This window comes from Euprymna scolopes, chromosome 18 (assembly GCF_053919585.1).
Source record: "Euprymna scolopes isolate OS-2025 chromosome 18, ASM5391958v1, whole genome shotgun sequence".
In the NCBI taxonomy this organism is placed as follows: domain Eukaryota; kingdom Metazoa; phylum Mollusca; class Cephalopoda; order Sepiida; family Sepiolidae; genus Euprymna; species Euprymna scolopes.
Genome location: NC_136499.1, coordinates 95822855 through 95848908, shown reverse-complemented (window position 1 = coordinate 95848908; position 26054 = coordinate 95822855). Strand labels below are relative to the sequence as shown.

At 32.3% G+C, this 26054-nt stretch overlaps 1 protein-coding gene across 1 annotated transcript in view; it reads right to left on the bottom strand.

The window, feature by feature from the left end:
* Window positions 1-22344, bottom strand: part of LOC145297689 (maspardin-like) — a 59617-nt gene extending 37273 nt beyond the window's left edge. Inside the window, exons 1-2 of the mRNA XM_080143887.1 lie at window positions 22054-22344; window positions 5829-5900 (exon numbers count right to left, since the gene is read on the bottom strand). Coding sequence (XP_080000013.1) covers window positions 5829-5891 — 63 coding nt within the window. The 5' untranslated portion in view covers window positions 5892-5900; window positions 22054-22344. The remainder of the gene's footprint in view (window positions 1-5828; window positions 5901-22053) is intronic.
* Window positions 22345-26054: the final 3710 nt, after the last annotated feature.

The window sequence follows — 26054 nt, the reverse complement described above, 5'->3', positions numbered from 1 at the left end:
AAATTCGGTAAATTTGATAACTTATATCGAACGGCTCATCAAGAACTTATTTACGTTAGACTTGAAGACAACCATATAGTAGTCAGCTGGAAAGCAGGAAAACGGAAGACAATTCCAGAGGCATGCAGTTCTAAGAAATAAGCTTTGTTCATGGAATCTACGTTTAGGTTTAGGCACAGATAAAGAGTGGGGGGGGAATTATTGATAGTGTTTTTTCAGCTAGACAAGTGTTTCTTGTGAAAGTTTGGCGAAGGGGGGACCATAGACTGAAGCTCAGTCGAACACTTTCCATGAAAATAACGATACATCAGAGAAACTCGCAACATCTCTTCTGTGAGATAGAGGTTGCAGGGAAGAGAAAAGGACATCTCCTACGAGGCTACGAAGTCTATTTTGAACTCTATCAAGATAAGACAAGTCCTTTCTAGCAGCTCCTGCCCAGATGTGGCAACAGTATTCCATCCTTGGACGTACCTGGCTCTTATATAGATAGAGAATTGCATCAGCAGTGACATATCTACTGGATCGATAGAAAGATCCCACCATTTTTCCAGCGGCCTTGGCAACAGATTTTATGTACGTGTTCCATTTAAGATCAGGATTAAAGGTCAAGCCCAGAAGCTTGTCAAAATTTGAGGCCTCCTAAAGACGAGAGCCATTCATTTCAATTGATGCCAGATGTGAATCAGATTGTTGATGTAAACAGAGAAGCTTGGTTTTAGATGCATTAAAAGTAACCAGCCACTCCTTTCCCCATTGTACCACGTGCTCAAGATAAGAGGAGAGAGAATCGGAGAGAACTTGGTCATTTACTGTCTTAGATGTGCTACCATAAATGGTAGTGTCATCAGCATAAATGTCTGCAAATGATGTAAGGATGTGATTTGGAAGATCATTAATGTAGATCAGGAAAAGAGTTGGGCCCAGGATGAACCCCTGAGGGACACCAGCATTAATACTGTGAGCTTCTGATTTTTGCCCCTCAACTACTACTCTTATGAACCTATCAGAAAGAAATGATTTAATAATTAAGACATTTCCAGCTATACCATAGCTAGAGATCTTATGAAGTAAACCTGTATGCCATACCCTATCAAAAGCCTTAGATATGTCAAGAGCAATTGCCCTAGAAAGGTTGCTTTCGTCGAGAGATTTGCTAATCCTATGAGATATAACTGTAAGCACATCTGCTGTAGATCTAGCAGAACGGAAACCATATTGAGTGTCACTAAGAAGGTTATTTTTGTTGAGATTGTGAAATAGAATTGAAAAAATTACCAAGATTATATATATATACACAGGGTGTCCACAAAGTCTGGCTACATTATGTAGCCAGACTTTGTGGACACCCTGTGTGTACACACACACACACACACACACACACACACACACACACACACACACACACACACAAGCAGGGAGACCTGACGTTGTCTAGCTCTCAACATAGTTGAAAAGGAACTGGATCGACTCAGAAGCTGGAGTAATAGAACCAACAAACTACTCCAGATGGGCAGCCCCTATTGTTATGGTCCGAAAAGCAAATGGCAAAGTTCGCATCTGTGCTGATTAGTCCATAGGACTGAATAATGCACTAGATACACACCAATATCCCCTGCCAATACCTGAAGACCTGTTTGCCAAGTTAAACGGTGGAATCTGTTTTGCAAAAAATTGATCTTTCCGATGCATTCCTGCAAATCAAAGTTGATGAGGACTCCAAAGAGCTCCTTACAATCAGCACTCACAAGGGATTATTCCGATACAGCAGAGTTAAAACTGCCCTATCTATATTCCAGGCGACCATGGATGCGATGCTGACAGGCATTACGGGAGCCACAACATTTATTAATGAGATCATCATCTCTGGCACATCCCAGAATGAACTCCTACAATGTCTGATCGCTGTACTTGATAGGATCCAACAGTATAGTTTCCTAAGCTAAAAAATGTCAATTTTACCAAACATTAAAATATCTAGGTTTCATCTTTCAAAAAAAAGGTTGATGACCCCACCCAGAGAACATATCGGCCATCAAAAACATGCCAGCTGCAACAGACATCAAAATCTACGTCCTTTCCTTGGGTTGGTAACCATTACAGCTCATTTTTACCAGAGTTACACCACATCTGAACTCCTCTCAATCGCCTGAAAAAAGGGATTGCATGGAACTGGTCACTAGAATGCAAAGCTTCTTTTGCCAAAATCAAAGTTTTACTCTCTTCAGATCTTCTTTTGACCCATTTTAATCCATCTTTGGACATTATGGTGGTTTCCGACGCTTCTGATTATGGTGTTGGAGCTGTGATCTCTCACATTTTTCCTGATGGCAGTCAGAAAGCTATCGCTCATGCATCTAAGTCATTGACACCTGCAGAAAAGAATTATGGTCAAATCAAGAAAGCTTTGGCGATAATATATACTGTGAAGAAATTCCATAAAATGATCTACAGTCGTCACTTTACTTTGGTTACAGACCATAAACACTTGGTGAGCATTTTTGGATCCAAGAAGGGTATTCCAGTGTATACTGCCAATCGACTACAATGGCTACCACATTATTCGACTACGATTTCTCAATAAAGTACCTTTCAACTAATTTTATTGGACATGCAAATGCCCTGTCAAAACTAATTAGTACACACCAGAGGCTATCTGAAGAATTGTTGCAGCAATATCCCTGGAGCCAGAAATCTCTTCAACGCTCACCGCTATGATAAGGAAACTACCGGTTACTTCTGCATGATTAAAGAAGCAACAGCTTCTGACACTCTACTACAAGAAGCAATCCACTACCACTGTACCAAAAGGCCAGCAAACAGTTACTGCCATTCTTCCATATCAGAGGTTGATGGTATACTTCTCCTTGCCGAACAGGTCATCATTGCAAAACAGAGTTCTAAAACAATTCCATTTTGGACACCAAGGTATCAGTTGCATGAAGTGATTAGCACGTGGTTATGTTTATTGGCCAAAAATAGATAAACAGCTGGAAGATCTTGCACGCAGTTGTGCTAAATGTCAGCGAGCAGCTAAATCCCCTTAAAAATCTACACTTCATTCATGGCCTATTCCAGATTCCCCCTGGTCACGCCTCTAGATAGGTTTTGCAGGGCCCACAAGTGGACGATCCTTTCTTGTTGTAGATACCTACAGCAAATGGCCCGAGATATTCCAAATGAACCATATTACTTTTGAGGAAACAATTTCCAAACTTCAGAAGATTTTCAGCAGATTCGACATTTCTGAGACATTGGTCACTGACAACGGTACCGCTTTTAGCTCAGTTAAGTTTTCTACTTTCTGCCAACAAAATGGTATCAACCACATTCGCACACCACCATTTCATCTACAATTGAATGGTGAAGTTGAACGTCTCGTGGACACCTTTAAAAAGAGCCCTTTTAAAACTCAGGGGAGAAGGGACAACATCAGAAATACTTTCTTGACAAGCTATAGGGCAACACCAAAGCGTAACATACCAAACGGTAGCTCACCAGCCGAATGCTTGATGAATCATTCTAGAGGAACACAAAAATGGAACAGCAGTACCACCTCCCCCATTGTTCAGTTTAAAGAACATTCTTACCTGGTCAACAAGTCCTAACAAAAGGCTAACGGAACAACGAAGAGTCATGGACCCAAGGCTACATTGTACGACGAACCGGAAATGTAACATACGAGGTAAATGTCCAAAATTTAATTTGGGTTTGATACTCCAACCAACTGCGACCATCACATCTCCCAGACAGAATATCAGATCACTATTCCACTAAATATCTTGTTGGACACCTTCAACCTGCCACAACAAACACCAGAAGCTTCTCAGAGCACTGAAGCTGGAGTTCAATAACCTAACATTCAGAAGTGAGCTCGCACTCATTGTCCAACAACATTTGTAGGTGGATCCCCAACTGAAATCATACCAGCAACAAAATTTAAAGGGGAGATGTTAGGACGATACAAAAGTATAATGTAAGGGGAGTAATTCTTTACTTCTTTGGGCAAAGTTGCCTCCCCATTGTCCGTAGTCCTAGGATTTTAAATTCTCGCGAGAAATCGCAAGATCAACGACCGTAAGTAGTGAGTGGAGGGAAAACAGAGTGACTTTCAAAAATGGAGAAGGAGTATCATCCCCGTTCGTTTCTGATATCATACTTGGACTTCTAACCTTTCATGTATTATGTTTGAATTGTCGTTACATGTGTGTGTATCTTCATAATAAATATATATCACCATGTAACAGCGAGTGATTTTCTTATTTGTTCATAATTATTTCATATTGATCATGTACTGCAAACATACGTGAAGGCTGGACATCTTGCGGTAGATATTTTATGCAAAATTGATCCCAACACATTCCACTATAAACACACAGGACGTTATCTAGGATCGAATGAGAATCACAGAATATTTCACCCTCTTAGATTTGTCATCAAAATCAGTGAATTCACCCATTTTTTAATCAAACCAATTAATTTCCTGGTCAAATTTGGAACCCATTGTGGTGCACCAGGAAGAAGCTTCACGTGATACATTGTAGTTTACATTGCACTGTAGAGAACCTACCATTGATTTTATAAAATATTTTATACAATGGCTTAAAGTTTAAAATGCAAGAGTCAAGTATCATGATTCAATTGTGCTCTAAAATTCATTTCGAATGCACCCGTCATACCAAAGTATTTACTGTTGATTTTATATGTAGAGCCTTTCTACTTGTGCAGTAAAGCTTCTCAAATTCACTTGTGATGTAAGCTTGTATAAGGCATTAACTTTAGTCAAAATCGCCTGTTCTTTCAGATTTTTTTCGATTATCGATACTCATCGAAACATTTGGATACAAAACCTATCTAAGAACATTGCCAGGCACATAAAATATGTAGGAATAGCAAAGTTTGTATGGTGTTATGAGCGCAGTGAAACCTACCAGCAATGACCAAATAAGTGTTTGATGATTTTTTTATTTTAGTGTCAATATCATCTGTAGTGAGAATTCAACTCCCCGGAGATTGTCATTTAAAATTGATTATTACTTAACACCTTTATCTGTTGCGTCACGTGGACATTGTGGCATATCGATTCTAGAGTTCAAAATTTATATAAAGAAATTTTGAGGTTACATCAGCCAAAACAACGAGAATAACATAAGAACAGTATAATGCAAATCCTTAAGTATTTTTTTTTAATATGAAAAAGATTAAAGAATGGAAAACGGAACATGAATTGGAACAGAAAACTTGAAAGCATTACCAGAAAGCTACTAACACCTGAAAGTATCCTGTATTTCTATAAGGTCACCATACGCCCATGTATGCAGTATTGGTGTCACATTTGGGCTGGTACATCTGCTAATAGTTTCTCACTCCTGGACAGGATTCAAAAGAGAGTCGCCAAACTGAACTGTCATCTAAGCTTCAGCCTTTTTCCCACTGACGAAATGTTGCATTCTTCTTCCTGTTCTACAAGTATTTTAATGGTGAATGCTCCAATGAACTACAAGCATTTGTATCCCCTCGATGTAAATACTCCCGACAAACCCAACAAGCAACAAAATCCCACTACTACACACAGATCCCTAGGTGTAAGAAAGCCTTCTCCACCAATAGTTTCTTCCCCAGAACTGCTAGACTTTGGAATTCCCTTCCAGGATTCTGCTTTCCCAACTGTACTGGCATGCAGAAGTTCAAGTGTAATGTGAACAGACATCTTGCTGCTCATCTCCCTACATAATATCCTTGCAATTTATATCTGCAATAGTAGCCCCCTACATCAAAGTGGCACTGTGACTTGTTTGGGGTGAAAATGGGGGAAAAAATGACCTTACCTTCTTTAAAGGAATGGTACTGCGGAAACTGTGGTATTCCAAGGTATTTGCAAGGTCCCCCATAGCTGATATCTAGGGAAAGAAAAAACATTAATATGAATAAGGGTACTGAAATATTGAAAATATGTGTTATTAAGATTCCAGGAAAAAAAGGACTTGCCGTTTTCAGGAAAAAAAAAAAATTACTTGAGCTTTGAATTTTAGACATTTAGAATAAAAACTAACGGATTTTGATCAAAATTGAAATGCAGATTCTATGTCTTTTTTTATCTTTATAAGAGGAAATAAAAGTGGTGTAAAACTGTAAATTAAGGGAATTTCAATTATTTATACCCCACCTCAAAAAATAAAACCAACTCCGATCGCTTCCATAAACTAAATTAAAAAAAAAATTTAGTGTCAGGAATAAAAAGAAAAAGTACACTAAAATCAATAAAAAATAAATTAATATAAAATGCATTTAAAAAGTTATGATCCTGCAAGACAATATAAAGCACAAATAAATAAGACCTAAATATAGATTAACAAATAAAATAGTTTAATATCAATTCTTTGCTGAATCTAATATTTTATGTGAATTTAGCATTCAAATATAAGTCATTTTGGGAAGTTTCTTCTCTAAAAACATACGTTTTTTTTCTGAAAATTTTTTAAAAGATAGCTTCTTCTGAAATATCAAAATATTTTCCACCATCACAGACAGTACTTGAAAAATTTCACTGAAACGCAGCTGAAAAACTTACTAACAATGAAAAATAGATAAGTTTTTGAGAAAGAATATATATATATATATATATATATATGTCTTCAATTATTTGGTCAAATGACTGAAAAGTTTCTTCAGCCATTTCGAACCCCTAACAACTACAAAGTGAACCAGACAGCTAGAGAATGTCTCCCTGCTATTGACATTGGAATCTCCCCTTTTGAGATCCTGCATCCAGTTCCTAAGCACCTTTGACTCAACCACCTGAAAATAGAAATATCAAAAGTTGCTATGACATGATGCGGCTACAAAACCAATCATCTGCAAATGTGGAGAGAGGGACCATACAATGCAACACTGCATTTTACTGCAATTTACTGCCCAACCTGTGCAGCTTGAAAGATCTTGCAGAGTAAAACAATAATGCAAAAGTGGGGAAACTGTTGCATGACCACATGTTTCAAAGACATGTAAAGAAAAAATTATTTGGTTTTGTTCATCAGCTTTCACTATTTTCCACATTGCAAACATCCTTATTAAATATTTGTATTTACCAGCAATGCTTCAAGTAAGCTACCATACTTTTATTTGCATTAAATATCACCTAAGTAAAACAAAACTTGATTTGTTTACCTATGTAATAAAGTAGGTTTTAATTTTTTTTAAAAATTAAATTTAATCGAACAACTTTCACTTATTAGTTACAGTAAAACAAATGTTAAGTATTGAATAGATTTTTTTTAGTAGTGGCATCATCTATATGTAGGTATCCCAAACTAGCCTAGTTTAGGATGCGAAAACTGAAAATACAGTTCAATTTCCCTTAACTTCAACATGCGATATCTTGTTTATTGTTGGGGTTATTTTGATAAAGTTTTGATTTAAATAAAATTTAATCTTTTTACTTTATAGATATATAATTCTTTTTCTTGTGTTTTTAATAGTTTTTTTTTCAAGGCTACTTCAAGTTATGTCACTAATTTTAGTGAACGCCGCTTCATTTTTTGTACACAAAAAAATAGTGTTTTTCAAATTTGGTGCACGCGATATTGTGAGTCTATGTATAAAAAAATAGTACCATTTTAAAGAAAAAAGGTCACTTATCAATATGGTGAGCTTAAAAAGGGTATTAAATTGTTTTTCATAAAAAAAATCAACTTGAAAATTTCACTGACAGAAATATGAAAGAAATGCAATTGAAAAAATTCCGAAAATGGCACCGTTTTGTAGAGAAATATCTCCTTTTTAATAACCTGTTGGTGTCATATTACTATGCTCATAAATCAAGGAGGGCCACTAATAAAACCGAGTTTACCTACACATCGAGATTTACAACTTAATACCAAGTGACCGAAGTAAGAAGTATCATTACGAAAATCAACTGTCAGCATGAACGAGCCGCGTGACCGAACGAAAGAGTAAATGAACTTGTTTCACTAATATCAAAGTTCTTAGGCAAGTTTTTGTTTATTTAAAAATTATAGAAAATTATTGTTTAAAATAATATTTTTAGTGCATCAATAAAAGAAATGAAAATTTACTATTAAAAAATGTCAGTTTATTTTCTAAACTTTCATATGTTCTTTGCTTTATCTTCAGTTGGATAAACTTCAGCATTGTTAAATTATCTTTTAAAAATTAAACTGGGTACATTTTAAACAAAAAAAAAAAAAAAAAAAAAAACAGTTGCGTGTGACTGCCGGAATTTTTTTTTTTCATTTTAAAAAATGGGTACTTGCACAGTTTAATCAAGACATTAAAAAATGAAAATATCTAAAAAACGGTTATATTGTACATATTCGTTTTGAACTGAACAACTCTGAAAAAAATTTTTCAGTTAATTTGATCGAGTAGTCTTTTTTTTTTTTACAGCGGAAAAATAAAACGTTTTTATGAGAGCGCGTTGAAGGCAGAATCTTGGATTTTTTAAAAATTTTTGTTTGGGGTTTAGAAACGCCACAGGGAGATAACTCAATGAAAAGCGCCGACACTCCCTCTCCATCTTTAATACTAGCTTTTCTTCCTAAAAATCAAACCTTTTGCTCGGTATCATAAATTGTTTTTTTCGGTGTAAAACACAAACTACTTGATCAAATTAAGTGAATTTTTTTTTTCCGGAGAACTTCATTCCATAACGGATACGTACAATTTAAACTTTTTTTTTTCAATATTTTCATTTTTAATGTCTTAATTAAACTGTACAAGTACCAAAATATGCCTCATTTTTTTTTGTTTACTTATTTAATTCTCTTATGTTCTGTCAGGCGTTTTTGATATATCTAACATTTATAATATAAATAACTATATTTTTATTAGATTGTACATTTACATTACTTAAAAAAAAAAAAAATATAGCTAAGTTTTAAGTTATGTGCAATAAGTCATGTGTAAATAAAAAAATTAATTTCACGTAAAAATGTGCATTTGTTTTGTTTGTTCTATCAGGTGTTTTTGATAAATTTGAAGACTTAAATTATTTGGTATTTTTTTTTTTAGTTTATCGACCCCTCGGCATTCACCTTTAATTTGTCGACTTTTATAGGTTTTCAGGTACATTGAGAATGAATATCGCATTCATTTTTTGCGCAAACAAGTAGTTATTCATATTTGAAGGCATTCAGTATCCAACGTAATCACTACTGTTTTTGCTGGCGGCCATCTTGTTTCCCATTTAGGAAAAAACGCCAAAAACAGCCAAACGGAGGCAAAAAAAATATGAAAGAATGATAAATAAGAGACGGAACTGCTTGCGCATGCATAGTTCTGCTGCAAGGGGCTATCGTTGAAGTGTCATTATGCAAAACGCACATGTGCAAGGTCCACTTTCATAGTGTCTTACTGAGGAATTATCTGTTTAGCATGAGAGGATCGGGGAAGGAAAAAGAAAAGCAAAAAATCTTAAATTTGTAGATGAATTTTTTTTATATACATGTGGCATTAACTTGTATATGAAGGGAACAATGGCTATAAGAAGGATGAATTGGAGAGGACAGAGTTGAGTTTTTTTTTTGACAACAGACAAAGTATACTTTGAGAGTTGGTGCTGTGAAGTATAGTTGAAGCAAACTGTAATGTTGATAAGGGGATTTTATGTACAGCGTCTCATCTCTCCATATCATGCGTGGACATCCCAGGCAATAATGGGGAATGATAGGCTGTGGAAGACCTGTTTTAATTGTATAAAAAGTTACTCGATTGCTTACAACCGTTTGGATAAGACTGCAGAGAACAATTGACAGGATGCCACCTGATGCCATCCATTCTGGACTTCAAAACACTTGCAGCACTTTAATACTAAAACTGGTTTACGTGATGCTTATGTAACAGTGACAAACAATATTTAATTTTTTACAAAAAGAATATAAATGTAACTATTTAGGATAGCATGTAGACAAATTTCAGCACTTATGTATTTTTGGTACGGTGCTATTTTTAAATAGTTTTTTCAGTTTAAATTCAAGTTTCACAATATCAATTTTTTAAATAAATTGTTAAGTGGAAGCACAGAATAGTTACAAAACACCCTTCCTCCCCATGTTAAGAATGGCTTTCAAAACATTATTTCAACACAGTACGAAAAATACATAAGTACCCAGATTTCTGTTACGATATAATTTCAGTCAAGACCGTCTTTAACATACTTTTTTTATGTTGGTTTTGCATTCTACATTCTTTTAATGAGGGTTGTTGCTATTGTTGTAGCGTCTAGGTTTAGAAATTCAAAGAATGATTCACCATCAGGTGTCAGTAGTTTTCCTGTAAAAGTTTGAAACACTTGTCCTAGGCAAGACGTACCCTTTTATTATGGAAAAGGTTGCAGCACTCAGATTGGCCACTGAGAACAGACTTTTGTCTACTTTGATCCTGGGGATCCAATTTGGCAAGGATTTGTTGCAACCTGACCTACCTGTCGAGGATACGTCTTCAATTAGTTCGAGTTGAGGCCATTTCTTAATTATTAACCTTGCTTCTATTATCCTGCGATATGATTCTGTGCTAGATCAGGTATTACCCTCTTTTGAAAGGGGTTGGTTTATTGCTAATAGTTTGAGACCTGCTGATCAAGGAATGCTGATAGATTGCTCAGGCATTTTCTGTAAGTATAATCTTATGCGCTGGTTTTTCAATCCCCACCTTTCAATCTTTTGTTACACTTTTCGTAGTAAGAGGGAAGTAAATATCAAAAAACAAATTAAACGTCCGCGTGACTGGGGAGGTAAAAAAAAAAAAAAGAAGTTTCCTCCCACTCCAATAAAACACTAAACTTACAATCAAAACGATATAAATAAGTTAGAGTTTCATTTTAACTAGTCGCTTTTTTTTTTTCTAGCTGTTTGGGTTTTTACCGAATACACCAACCCACGACCAGGTCGCAGCTAATTTGTAGAAACACCAAATAAAATGTTTAAAAGTGCCATCAAATTAAGCCTAATGATTTCAAACTATTAAACAGCTAGCGAGTTCATAAACCAACCCTCCCCAAAGCAAATAAAAAATACCACGATAAAAAAAGAAAGAAAAAAAAAAAAAAGTAAAAATAGTGGCTGGTAACAATAAAAGTGAAACTAAGAGTGACCCTCTCCCGAAAAAACATTCTAAAATTCTGGAATTAAATACAATGTTGACGATTATTCCATTTTTTTTTTTTTTTTTTTTTTTTTTTTTAGAAACTTAAATTACAAAAAGGTACTTCTACAGTTTATCGCCGAAAATGGAGGCGCCATTTTTTCGGGCACCTGTCATTAAAATCAGAGGAAGAAATCAGTATTTTAAACTATGACCGAAGTAGGATAAAAAAAATTTTTTTTTAAATTACAAAATTGTTTTATTAAAATTATATTTTCTTACGCAGACTTTTCAATAAATGTTTTTACAATTATATATTAATACATTTTTATACAATAACTGTTTTGGTTTTCAAATAGACACGCCCAGTTTAAACAATTATGAATGTCATTTTCAGTTTCTGCTTTTAATTAAAAAAAAAAAAAAATACGTTTCATGAAGAGCTTTCCTGTTTTCATTAATTAAATCGAAACATTTCCAATTACGGATATATGTTCCTATTTACAATGCCTCTCCACGGGACAGAGTTAGACATCAGGGTCGTTTTTTAATGTGGAGAAAAGGAACAAAAATTAAAATTGTCTCAGTCGTGAAGGATTTCTTCACTGACAGAACAAGAAATTGAAGTGCAGCATCTGAAAAACAGATACTACACTTTGATCTTTCACTTTTTTTCATAGTTTTTTTTCCGGAAGTAATTAATATCTAGTTTAATTTTTTGTTATTTATTTCCTACTTCGGCCATAGTTTAAAATACTGATTTCTCCTGATTCTAATGACAGGTGCCCCCACCCAAAAAAATGGCGTCCCATTTTCGGCGATAAACTGTAGAAGTACCACAAAATATTAGCATTTCATTCATTGCATTTCTATAACAAATGTTTATTTTTTAATTCTTATTACGGTTATCGTCGCCAAAACTACGGCAGCCCGAAGCCCCGAAATGTCGACTATTGACGTTCGTGAACGTTTTTTTGTACATTTTAGCGAGAGTTTTAGGCTATCGTTTGGACGGACTTAACGTAAGGATTAATGTGCAGTTTTTGGGTACTCCTTGGGCGTTGAGTTCCATGGCGACCAGCAGAAAAATTTAATGGGTAAATGTTTACTTTAACTACAACAGAACACCGACCAATCAATTTTTTTTTTTTTGGGGGGGGGGGGGGTTCGGGGTTGCTGACAGCGAATCTGATATTCAAACCCGTCGCAAATTTACCGCTTGCATGGTATTAACCCCTGAACCCTCGCACTATTTTGTGCCAACTCACCGCCATCGTTTATGCTATTCTTACATGATGCGTTCGCGCATGAACGCGCGTAGTAAGGTGACTTGTCACATCGCGGAAGAATCTTTTAGCAGACATTTAAAATAAAGTTTTTGAAAACAAAATGTTGTTCATTTTTTGTGTTACGTAGTTTTCAATGTTTTTTTTTATTGATCTAAAAAAACTAAAAAATAAAAAAAAAAAAATAAAACAAATAAATAAAATAAAACAAATAAAATAAAAATAAATAAAAATAATAAAATAAAGTTTTCACGAACGGTCTACAAAAGCATTTTTATTTTTGAGGTTTCTTTTTCAATTATAAAACTTGTACAACATTTAACAGGTGCTGCTTCTGCAGTTTAATTTACCGTTTTTCCGCAAGTAACGCGCCCATATACACCGAGCAGAAGCACTGTTTAATTTTTCACAAAAATTCTGTTTACTTTGAGGGTTAGGGCAGGGCGAGGGCAGTGTAGTAGTGGCAAGAAGGGGGGGGGGGTCGCGCGCACGCGCGTTCATGCGCGAACGCATCATGTAAGAATGAATAGCATAAACGATGGCGGTGCGGTGAGTTGGCAAAAAATAGTGAGAGGGTCCAGGGGTTAATACCACGCAAACGGTAAATTTGCGACGGGTTTGAATATCAGATTCGTTGTCAGCGACCCCGAAAACTAAACAAAAAAAAAATTTATTGGTCGCTGTTCTGTTCTACTGTTCTGTTGTAGTTAAAGTAAACATTTACTCATTAAATTTTTCTGCTGGTCGCCAACCCCCATTAGGTTGGTGGAAATAACATGGCGATGCTGTCAGAAATTTCGTGGAAATAGCGAATAATTCCACCCCATCTTTCCAAGCTTATAACTCCTCGAAAAATGCAATTCAAGCCCTAATTTTTTTTTTCAATTAAAGGAGCAAGGACCAAGATTTCATTAAAAAAAAAAAAAAAAAAAAAAAGTGTTTTTTTTTTAAAAAGGTTTTAAACTTCGGACTTTACAGGTAAATTTCTAAAAAAAAAACAGTATATTTTTTTGTTTTAAATTTGAATATATTATGTATTGACCTTTTCTCTTCAATTTGTGAGTAAATAATTATGTACTTATCGGGGTCTAAATTAATTATTATTAGACATTTACAAAATGGGAGGCGTGAATTATTCGACCCCCTGTCTTTCCAAGCTTATAACTCTTCGAAAAATGTAATTCAAGCCCTAATTTTTTTTTTCAATTAAAGGAGCAAGGACCAAGGTTCCATTAAAAAAAAAAGAAAAAACAAATAACGTGGTTTAAAAAAAAGGTTTTAAACTTCAAACTTTACAGGTAAAATTCTAAAAGAACACTGTTTTTTTTTTGTTTTTTTTTTAAATTTGAATATATTATGTTTTGACCTTTTCTCTTCAATTTGTGAGTAAATTAATTATTTACTTTCGGGTGACTAAATTATTTACTTTTTAATAGACACTTAAAAATTGGGATGGGGGGGGGGGGTTCGTGAATTTAAAAAAAAAAAACGTTTGTCTAAAATATTATATTCGATTTATTGGAAAGAACATAAAATTTCACATTGACCCTGAAAATATCGTAAAAATAGAATCAATAGAAAAATTTTGATAGATTTTTAAAGTTTAAAAATTGAAAAATATTGAGTTCGGAAAATTCATTACTGTTTAAAAAAAAAAAAAATTTCTATTACTTTTAAAACCACTGTAATAGTTTATTTTGGAAGTATAATCCATAAAGAAAATAAATAACCCACTTTTAACAGAAATTCCGAGATTTTTATATTGTATTCGCAGTTTCGTGTTAGGGGTGTCAAAAATTCCTACAAAAATTCTGATACTGCTAGAATTATTATCAAGTAATGGCTATTGAGTAAAAACTACTCGTTTGTTATCGAAATGCTCAGAGTGTGATTATTGGAGTACGAGGGGGGGGGTACTCTCAATCTAGAAACTGGATTATTTAAAACTAGCAATTGCTGAAATAAGGTTATATTATTTAGAAAGTCATTTTTAACATAAGGACAGTGTTTTGTAACTATTGTGTATTTTCACCTAACAATCTAATAAAAAGATATTGGCATTACGGAAGCATGGACGACCCTAACCGGTGTCATTTGAAAATTGTTTACTAATGTAAAATTGTTCCGCTTACTAGACCTGTTTTAGTTTAATTTCGCGACGCAGAGTTAGACACGAGGCCGGTTTTTGTATGTGGGGGGACTAGCAGTGTCAGAAACCAATTTTAAGAATGCATGAAAAAAAAAAAAAAAAAAAAAAAAAAAAAAATTGAATAATTCGACCTCCTATTTTTACAAGCTTATAACTACTTGAAAAATGTAATTCAAACACTATTTTTTTTTCAATTAAAGGAGCAAAGACCAATTTTTTTAAAAATAACAGGTTAAATAGCAAATTATGCAATATTTTTTTTTTTTTTTTTAAAGATTTGAAGAAAATCAACGAAATTTTTCTTTCTTCGAGTATAAAAAAAATCGAAAAAAAATCACTTACCCCCCCCAAAAAAAACAATTCAATGTGTGGTTCCATTCTTCATTGTTAAGAATTCATCTATATTTATATTTTAAATTCCATTTATTTTTTTAAATAAAAGAATTTTTTAAACGACTATTTGAAAAACGCGCGATCATGGAAGCATTTTTCGAAAAACCGGAAGTAATCTTTCTCCTTGTTTTGAACTACGGATGAACAAAAGGACATAAAAAACCATACGTTCGCGTTAGGCGTGTAGCCTTGTACCTGGAGAAATATGTGTTCCCATAGTTTAAAAATAGTAAATTTTTACTCATAAGATTATTCCTTAAAAAAAAAAAAAAAAAAGAAAGAAAATTCCAGGATTTTTTTTTTTCTCAAAGAAATACATAAATTTTTTATTTATATTTTCATTCTTTTTTGTCGAGTGAATTTTTTTTTTTTTAAATATCTAAAAAAAGAAAATATTGAAAGAAATAGAAAAAAAATTGTTATCGCCCATTACTTACTGGACAATATAAGCAAAACATAGGCTTCCAATTAAAAAAAAGGTTTTACACTAGATTTTACAGGTAAATTTAAAAAAAAAAACACTGTGTTAATTTACAATATATTATTTATTGATCTTTTATCTTCAATTTGTGATATCTAAAACTTTGGTACATTAATCAATTATTTAAATAGACATTTCAAAATGGGGGGGGTTTAAAATATTATATTCGGTTTATTGGAAAGAGCATAAAATTTCACATTGACCCTGAAAATATCGTAAAAATTGACTCAATAGAAAAATTGATAGCTTTTTAAGGTTTAAAAATTTAAAAAAATATTTAACTCGTAAAATTCAATTGATTTCATTGCGTAAAAAAAAAAAAAAAAAAAAAAAAAAAAAAAAAAAAAAAATGGCTGCATGGAAGCTCGGCGGCACTTTGTAAACACTGTTTTTTAAAAAATAAAAAATATTTCTATTACTTTTTATACAACTTAAATAGTTTATTTTGGAAGTATAATCCATAAAAAAAATAAACAACCCACTTTTAAAAGAGAAATGACGAGTTGGGTTTGTATTACTGTACACAGATTCGAAAAAGTTGTCAAAAAACATATATAACAAATAAATGTTATCAAAGGCAAGATAAGTTACTTTTCTACCAAACTGGATATATTTTTCGTGTTTTTATTCAATGTAACATGTTTATTCAGCTCGAAAAACATACAGTGTTTACAGATGTATTGGAAAATTCAAGATGGCGTCTTATTCTCTCTTTAACACGGTGAGTGTGGGAAAAGATGTTATAAATAAAAAACCGGATAAAATAATGTTAAAAACTCGCTCAATATATGTTACCGTGACATAGGTTGACATATATTCGGCGGGTTTTTAATAGTATTTTGTATAGTTTTTTATTTATAACACCTTTTTCCATACTTACGGTGTTAAAGAGGGTGTGAGACGCCATCTTGAATTTTCAAATACATCGGTAAACACTATGTTTTTCGAGCTGAATAAATATGTTACATTGAATAAAAACACAAAAAATATATCCAGTTTGGTAGAAAGTAACTTATCTTGCCTTTGATAACATTTATTTGTTATATATTTGTTTTTTGACAACTTTTTCGAATCTGTGTACAGTAATACAAACCCGACGAGTTTTTCATATTTTATTCACAGTTTCATGTTAGGGGTGTCAAAAATTCCCCCCAAATTCTGATACACCTGGGGGGGGGGGGACAAACTTCCCAAAAAGGGCACTTTGGTTAGTAACAAAAATAAAAAATGTATCAGTCATGTAGGATTTCTCTATTAAAACAATTGAAAACATTGCCACTTCTGCATGTCAGTGACAGGAGATAAATGTGTAGCAGTGTCAGAAATCGCCATTAAAAATTCGTAGTAAACACTGGATTATTTAGACTTACTGTCTTTCGAAGCTTATAACTTGAAAAATGTAATTCAAACCCTATTTTTTTAATTAAAGGAGCAAAGACCAAAATTAAAAAAAAAATAACAGGTTTAATAGCAAATTATGCAATATTTGTTTTTTTAAATCGGTTTTCTTCAAAAAAGATTTAAAGAAAATCAACAGAATTTTACTTTGATATATATAAATTCCAAAAAAATCACCTCTAAAAATACTATTCAATGAATACTTCCATTATTCATTGTTAAGAATTTATCCATATTTATACTTATATTCCATGTCCTTTTTAAATGAAATATTTTTTCAAACAAGGATTAGAAAAAAACGCGAAGTTAGATTTTTTTTCACTGTTCAAATAAAGAGAAAAAATATCTGATGTTCTTCGCATTTATCTTCTGGTGGCTTCTAAGGGCAATAATTAATGTCTCTTTCTATTGCGTACTGTAAACCAAAATTAGTATTTTGGGGCCTCCCTAGTTGAAAATGAACACATTCACTTATAAGTTTTTGCCGTAAAAAAAAAAAAACAAAAAAACACTCTACCGATTTAAAAAATTATTTTCTTAATGAAATACACAAGTTTTTGATTAATATATTTCTTCTTATCGAGTGAATTTTTTTAAATATCTAAAACAAGAAAACATTGAATGAAATAGAAAAAATTGTTGTAAGCGTCCGATATTTACTTGACAATCTAAGCATAACAAGCTTCCACTTTAAAAAAAAAAAAAAAAAAAGGTTTTTGGACTTTACAGGTAAATTTTCAAAAAAACACTTGTTTTAAATTAGAATATTTTATTTATTGATCTTTTATCTTCAATTTGTGCATAAATTAATTATTTAAATTTTAATAGACATTTCTAAATGGGGGGGGGTAAAAAGTGTTTGTTTAAAATATGATATTTGGTTTATTGGAAAGAGCATAAAATTTCATATTGAACCTGAAAATACCGTAAAAATTGAACCAATAGAAAAATTTAATAGATTTTTAAAGTTTAAAAATTGAAAAATATCTAACTCGTAAAATTGAATTGATTTCATTACGTAAAAAAAATGGCTGCATGAAGGCACTTTGTAAACATTTTTTTTTTTTTTTTTTAAATAAAAAAAAAAAATATTTCTATTTTTTAAACAACTTTAATAGTTTATTTTGGAAGTATATCCCATAAAGAAAATAAACAAACCATTTTAAAAAGAAATTACGAGTTTTTTTTTAATATTTTAATTGCAGTTTTGTGCTAGGGGTGTCAAAAATTCTCCCCCAAATTCTGATATATCTAGTGAATGTGTGTATCAAGAACCGCCGATAAAGGGCGTGTTTCAGCCGAACAGTGGTCGATAACTCGTACCTTTCTAAAATTTCGTGCAAAGAGAATCCCTTGGAAGGGATTTTTGAACAAATAGGGGAACTATCTCTGTAACTGCAAAAACACTATATTCCAAAAAGGTTTATGAAAATCAGTCATTGAAATAAATACATAATAAATAAATAAAAATCTATATTAAAATTATATTTTGCTACACTGACAAACAAAAATTATATTTTGATATGTTTATACAATCTTACTGTGAAAAAAACATGAAAAAACAAAAACTATCACTGTAAAAGAAAAATTCTTAAACCTCTATAAACGTCTCAGGTTTTTAAGTTTTCTATTTTGATATATTGACAAACTAAAATTATTTTGATACATTAAATCACTCATTGAAAAGAAATATTAATACATTAAAATTATATTTCAATGTATTTTTTATTTAATAAATGTTTCGATTTTCATATATTTTTGTATTATTTCATTATTTTTGCGTTATCGTAAACATTTGTTTATATTTGAGGTTCACATAATGGCCGCTAGATGTCATTTATCTTTCGAATAACAAGGGTCGATAACTCGTCTCTTGCTAATATGTCACTGCCTTGCAGAAGTGCCAACACATTGTCTAGTTTCCTAATAAATATAAAGAAATCAATAAATATTTGGTGCCAATGCAGAGAGTGATCCGCGCTATTTTTTAAAATCGTAATTAAATTTTTTTTATATTTTTTTTTATTCAATTGTAAGATACAGAATAGGTACAAACAACACGGATCACTCTCTGCATGAGTATCAAATATTTAAACAGATTCAAACGATTGGAAAAAAAAAAAAACAAAAAAACAAAAACATCCTATACGAAAATAAAACAAACAACAAAAAAAAAAACAGCATTTTATGCAAAAATAAGTTATTTATTTTTGTAAAATATACGTACAAAAAAAAAATTATGTAGAAATGTTTCACACTTTCTTTCATACCAATTTGTTTTTTTCAAAAAAAAAAAAAAAAAAAAAAAAAAAAAAAAAAAAAAGACGAAGTCCGGTTTGGTAACCGGACTTATTTCTTCCACTAGAGCTTTTTTTTTTTTTTTTTTTACCTAACACCGGTAGGTCGCCCATACGCCCGTTAAGCCCTTTTGTTTAAATTGTTAGGTGAAAGTACTGAATAGTTCCAAAACGCTCTCCATATTAAGAATGGGTTTCTAAATAACGTTATTATTTCCGTACTCTGCATAAGTACAAAAAAAAAAAAAAAAAAAAAAAAAAAATTATATATATATATATATATATATATATATATATAGTTTTTCATTAATTTTATATTGGATTTCAATAAATATTCGATTAATAAAAATAAATTCAATGTGTGTTTATTCAAGTAGAAACAGTCGAGAAAAACGCACAAACACATGACAGTTTTTCATTGACAGACGATTTTTTTTTTCCAAACAGAAATAGTGGCATTTCAAAGTTAGTTAAAAGTTCAGCAATTACTAGGAAGTTAATGATTTTGGGAATGCTTTTGAAAACTGTTTTTCACATTGTTTTTTATAAAGGAGGAGGTATAAAAACAATGACTACCATCACAATAAATGAAAATAACGCATTGTTGAGGGGTAGGGGATGTTTCAGTTTTTTTCTTTTTTGTTTTTTAAACTTGTAAAGTTAAAGGAAATTTTTCAGTTATGTGAAAAAAAGGAAATTAGTAAAATTTAACCCTGTACCCTACCGAAAAAAGGGTAAATGTTACCTTTATTTTTTTTAAATGGGTATTCGAAGAGTTCGCGTGCGCGAAGTGATGTATCATATTGCCGAATACTCCCAGAAAACCAAATTAAAATCGGCATTGTTATAGGGTAAGGTAATATTTACTGAAAATAGTTAACAAAACCCACTCGTTTCCTCGTTATAACACGAGGAAACGGGTGGGTTTTGTTAACTATTAACCCTTTAAGTAAATACCAATTCTGAACATTTTTATTTGTTATTGAATAAAGATGGCTACTTTACTCAGAATCGGTATTTACGAATTTAAAAAAAGCTTATAATTCTTATTAAATATTACGGTACTTGTGCATAATTTGAACCAGACGTAACTCAACATCCGATCCGCTTCGCTCGGAACATGATATTATGCGCTCGGGTTTGATTGTAATGTGACGTAAGACGTCGATTAGCCAATCAACGCACTGCAAAGTAGCAGACGAATTACAATAAAACGACTTAAAACAAAAATTTGTTACGGTAGATCGTGGTTTCTTGGTTTATTTGTTTTGTTTATTTCTTCTGTTAAAATTATGTTTACGCGTTTCCTTCATTTTCTTTTTGAGCAGCGTTCGTTACGCTTTCATAATCGGTGAAGTTCGGCGGTTAACGTTGTGTTCCGAGCAACGCCGATCGGACGCTGAGTTACGTCTGGTTCAAATTATGCACCAGTATCAATATTACTTTTAACATTAGGAATAAATAGTTTAAACAAAGGTACTTATGTATTTTTGGTACCGCGCTAAAATAGTGACGTTATTATTTCGAAAGCCATGGCGTTGTTTTACTATGCAGATTCGAAAAAGTTGTCAAAAAACAAATATATAACAAACAAATGTTATCAAAGGCAAGATAAGTTACTTTTACCTAACTGGATACTTTTTTTTTTTTTTTAGTGTTTTTAATATTTAATGTAAAATGTTTATTCGGCTCGAAAAACAATACATCAATAAATATTTTATATTAAATAAAAAACCCTAAAATTATCCAGTTAGGTAGAACAGTAACTTATCTTGCCTTTGACAACATTTATTTGTTATATATTTGCTTTTTGACAACTTTTTCGCGAATCTATGTATATAGTAATACAAACACATGGATAAGTTTTTAATGTTTTTATTTAATGTAAAGTGTTTATTCGGTTCGAAAAGCAAGTAGTGTTGACTGTTGAACGCTGCCGGAAAATAAGAAAAGATGGCCCCGATATCTTTGAAGACTCGATAATCACTTCAAAATAAGAAATAAAACAATATGATGGTACAAACCCACCCAATAAATGTCACGGTAAGATTTATTGGGTGGGTTTCTTGCCTTATTTGTTATATATTTGTTTCACAACTTTTTCGAATCTATGTGCATAATAAAACAAATCCCTTATCCAGTTAAGTAGAAAAGTAACTTATCTTGCCTTTGATAACATTTGTTATATATTTTTCTTTTTTTACAACTTTTTCGTACCTCTGTGTATAGTAATACAAACCCATGAGGAAGGAGGGGACTTAAAAAAAAACAAAAAAAAAACTAGCCATTACTAGTGCAAGTGCACTTTATCCGCGCTGAAATAACATTTAGAAAGCCATTTTTAACATGTGGAGGGGAGGATGTTTTGTACCTATTCTGTACTTTACCCTTACAATTTAATAAAAACAGATCTCAGAAAACTTTGATTAATCTTGAAAATACTATTTAAAAAAAAAAAAAAAAAAAAAATAGCGCGGATTAATAAGTGCATTTCATTTCCACTTCACTGGCACCAACTATCCTATATTTTCACGTAACAATTTAACAAAATTTCGTAAATTTTTACGACGTTCCCAAGCGTGTTATAAACACCCAAACCTCCCCATGTTAAGAACGCCTTTCGGATTAACACCCCGCCCCGCCCCACCTCGAAAGCCGCTCTTAACATGGGGAGGATGAGGGTGTTTATTCCGAAAGCCGTTCTTAACATGGGGTGGTTGGGGGTGTCAGTCGTAAAAAATACCAAAATTAAAAAAAAAAGAAATTGAACTTCAAACTCTTGTCTAAAAACAACACGATTCGTATAATTCTACATAAGTAGCAAAATTTCCTGTGGGTTCTCAAATTCTAAATATATGCGGTATCTTTTTACCAGAATAATAATACAAATGGGCGAGGGTTAATTTCTTCGCTCGCTCCTAGTGTATCAAAGAGAACACGCCAACTTACCGACCGTGGGACGTTGTTGTCATTAAAGCTGTTTTTACTTGTCCACGCGATGTTTGTAACGCCAGGAGAGGAAATGGCGGTTACATTCACAAACTAAACAAATATCAGAATTCTGATATAGACAACAACACACGCGACTAGATTTGCTAGTTGATATGGAAATCAAAGCAAACACAAATACTCAATAATAAACCTTGGGCACGATCACCGTCCATGACGACAGACGATAAAAAAAAAAACAAGCGGACGACTTCTCCGTAGAAGGGAGAAACCGGAAATAGTATTATTTGTACACTTCCGGTCACGTATTTATTTATTTTTAAATCATATTATATTTTTTTTTATATAATAATTATTTAAATTTGATTTATTATACTACTTATATTTTACGTCTGATAAAAAGAATATTATAAAAATGTTAATTTTTTTTTAGCAATTTTTGAAAATTGTAATTTGAGAGTTACCGCCCTTACATTCCAAAAGTTTTAGTCATTCTTTGTATGTTAAAAATTGAGATAAATGTCTAAATCAATATTAAAAAAAAACTTATTACAGCATTAATTTGAACTTAATTTTTGTTTAAGAAAAAAGACGAGAATATATGACACGTTCTCCGCCTTCCAAATACTTGTTCTTATATATATATATATATATATATATATATATATATATATATATATATATATATATATATATATATATATATATATATATATTAGTTGTATAGATTGGCTTCCTAGTTGTAAATCCAATGAAACACACGTTATTATTGTATAATAAGAAAGACCATTCATAAAATACGCTCGGTATTTTTTTACGACCTGCCCAAGCGTATTATAAACATTCCCAACCTCCCATGTTAAGAACAGCTTTTAAGGTTGGGGGTGTTTATTCTGAAAGCCGTTCTTAATATGGGAGGTTGGGGGTGTTTATACGAGGTGTTGGGGCTTTCGAGGTTGGGGTTGTTTTTTCAGAAAATCGTTCTTAACATGGGGAGGTTGGGGGTGTTTATACTACGCCGGGAAGGTCGTATACGCTTAAATATGATATTTTAATTTAGCTAGATTTCTTATATATTCTAATAGAGTCAATTCTCTATCAATTATTTCATATGATATTGCTGTACCCAATACATAGTCGTGATCTCAGAAGAAAAAAACAATTGTAACTTTGGTGCCATCAGCCAGAATCGGAACCAAAAGCAAAATTTGAAAGCAAATAATGGAGAGTTTTAGAAATAATTACAATGAATGAATATGGTGCATTGGCATTTTCATTGTATTTGTTATTAAAATTTAACTGTAACTATTTTTATATTTTTATATGTTTATTAAAATTTTTAGCTCCCTAAAAGATAGTTTACCTCCTCCTCTCCAAAAAATATGGCTTTCAAATTGTAAACTACTTCGATCTTTTCCGGAGTAAAACAAAAGATAAATAGTACAAGGTGGAACGATAAAATTGTCACCCTAAAGAAAACAACACTCACAGCTTTATTTTTGAATTTTTATTAAAAAAAAATCAATTCAGGTAACTTGATTATGTAGTAGAGCTAATATCTATTCAATCTAGCCACCTTCAATCTTAATCACCACCTCGATATGGGTCCGGATCTGGGAGTATGTCTTTTCCACAAGTGCTGGCGGGAGCTTGGTAAATACTCGACGGATGACGGCGATAAATTTGGCTTTGGTGTTGTGGAGTTCATATTGGTGATGTTCTCAACGTATGACCAAATGAAGTAGTCCAGCAGGTTCAGATCGGGGGAAGAGGGAAGCCAGTGAGAGAAGAGTACAAAGTCATAGTACTCTTTCTGAAGCAAAGCCTGGGTCTCTTTGAACTTGTGGGCCGATGCCAAGTCCTGCTGCCACACCCAGGGTCTTCCAGCCGCCACCTGATTGCACCAGGGGATCACCACACTCTTCAGCACATCCAGGTACACTTTGGTGTTGATTTTCAAGCCGACTTCGAAGATATGAAGTGGCATAATGTGGCCCTCACTTGAAACCACACCAAACACCATAACTGTGGCTGGAAACTTTGTTTTCATCCCCCTGGGCACGTCTCTGTTACTCATAACAATCCAGCAATGCATTTTTAGGGTGCAGGCAATGGTCCTGTTCTCATAACTTGGATCAGTAGAGAGCATAAGTTGTACAGCGGCGCATCTCTGATATCGCTCGCTGACTATTGCGTCACTTTCAGACGTGATAGTAGGCTCCTGTCACTCTTGGGATTTATACACAACTGGCCAACTAGTAGATGGTGTGCAACACAAAAAGAAAGCCGGTTTTCATCAAACTGAAATGAAGGCATTGATGACAAAACATTTTATTTTCACAACATATTATAACAATATAATAATATAATAATATAATTATAATGATACTTTTCCAGGAATTAATTCTTATTTGCATCTCATTTGCATCAAATTCTTTTGAGTTGAGAACAAATGGCATCGAAATTTGTTTTTGTTTTTCCCATGAGGAAACGAATATGTATGGATTCCTATTTCAGTGAAGTTGACATTGTACCCAATTTATAGTAGTGATTTAAAAATATATATAAACAAATTGATCCAAAACTCGATCGGTGTCCAGCATTGTCTGTTTGAATATATTTTAATTTTTCCAGATTTCGCATATATGATTATTGGGCAATTCAGAACATAGGCGAACCTAAGTGTGAGCATTCCAGTGTTAGGTGAAAATGTTTCGATTACCAAACCGGACTTCCTGTTTTAGTTTCAAATAAATCTGTAAAATATATTTAAAAAAAAAAAAAGTGTTCAAAAGTTTCATATATTGTCAATTTGTTTATTTATTTTAAACTAAAACAGGAAATTCAGTTTGGTAATCGGAACATTTTCACATCGAGGCAAGGTTTTCACCCGACACCGATATGGTTTCATTTAGCAATTCAGCAAAAACAATTTAGCAAAAAAAGAAAAAAAAAACAGCCTTTGCTTCTGAGGCACCGGTTATAAAGTCAATTCTCTTTTCATTATTTCATATGATATTGTATCTAATCTATAGTCGTGATTTCAAAAGTAAAAAAAATATTATGGCCTGGGTGCCCTCAGCTAGAATCAAAACCAAAACTGGAAGCAAAAGTATAGCAGTGAAGCCTGTGATGTCACCGGTGGACTAGGTTATGTCAGAAATTTCGTGAAAATAGTGAATAATTCCACCCCATCTTTCCCAGCTTATAACTCCTCGAAAAATGTAATTCAAGCCCTAATTTTTTTTTTTTCAATTAAAGGAGCAAGGACCAAGGTTTCATTAAAAAAAACAAAAAAAAAACAAAAAAAAATAACGTGTTTTTTTTTTTAAAAAAAAGGTTTTAAACTTCGGACTTTACAGGTAAATTTTTAAAAAGCAGTTCTTTTTTTTTTGTTTTAAATTTGAATATATTATTTATTGACCTTTTCTCTTCAATTTGTGATATATAACACTTTGGTGAGTAAATTAATTATTTACTTTTTAATAGACATTTCAAAATGGGAGGCGTGAATTATTCGACCCCCTGTCTTTCCAAGCTTATAACTCTTCGAAAAATGTAATTCAAGCCCTAATTTTTTTTTCAATTAAAGGAGCCAGGGCCAAGGTTCCATTAAAAAAAAAAAGAAAAAACAAATAACGTGGTTTAAAAAAAAGGTTTTAAACTTCAAACTTTACAAGTAAAATTCTAAAAAAACACTAGGTTTTTTTTGTTTTAAATTTGAATATATTATTTATTGACCTTTTCTCTTCAATTTGTGAGTAAATTAATTTTTAATAGAAACTTGAAAATGGGGGGGGGGGTCGTGAATTAAAAAAAAAAACGTTTGTCTAAAATATTATATTCGGTTTATTGGAAAGAACATAAAATTTCACATTGACCCTGAAAATATCGTAAAAATAGAATCAATAGAAAAATTTTGATAGATTTTTAAAGTTTAAAAATTGAAAAATATTGAGTTCGGAAAATTCATTACTGTTTAAAAAAAAAAAAATTCTATT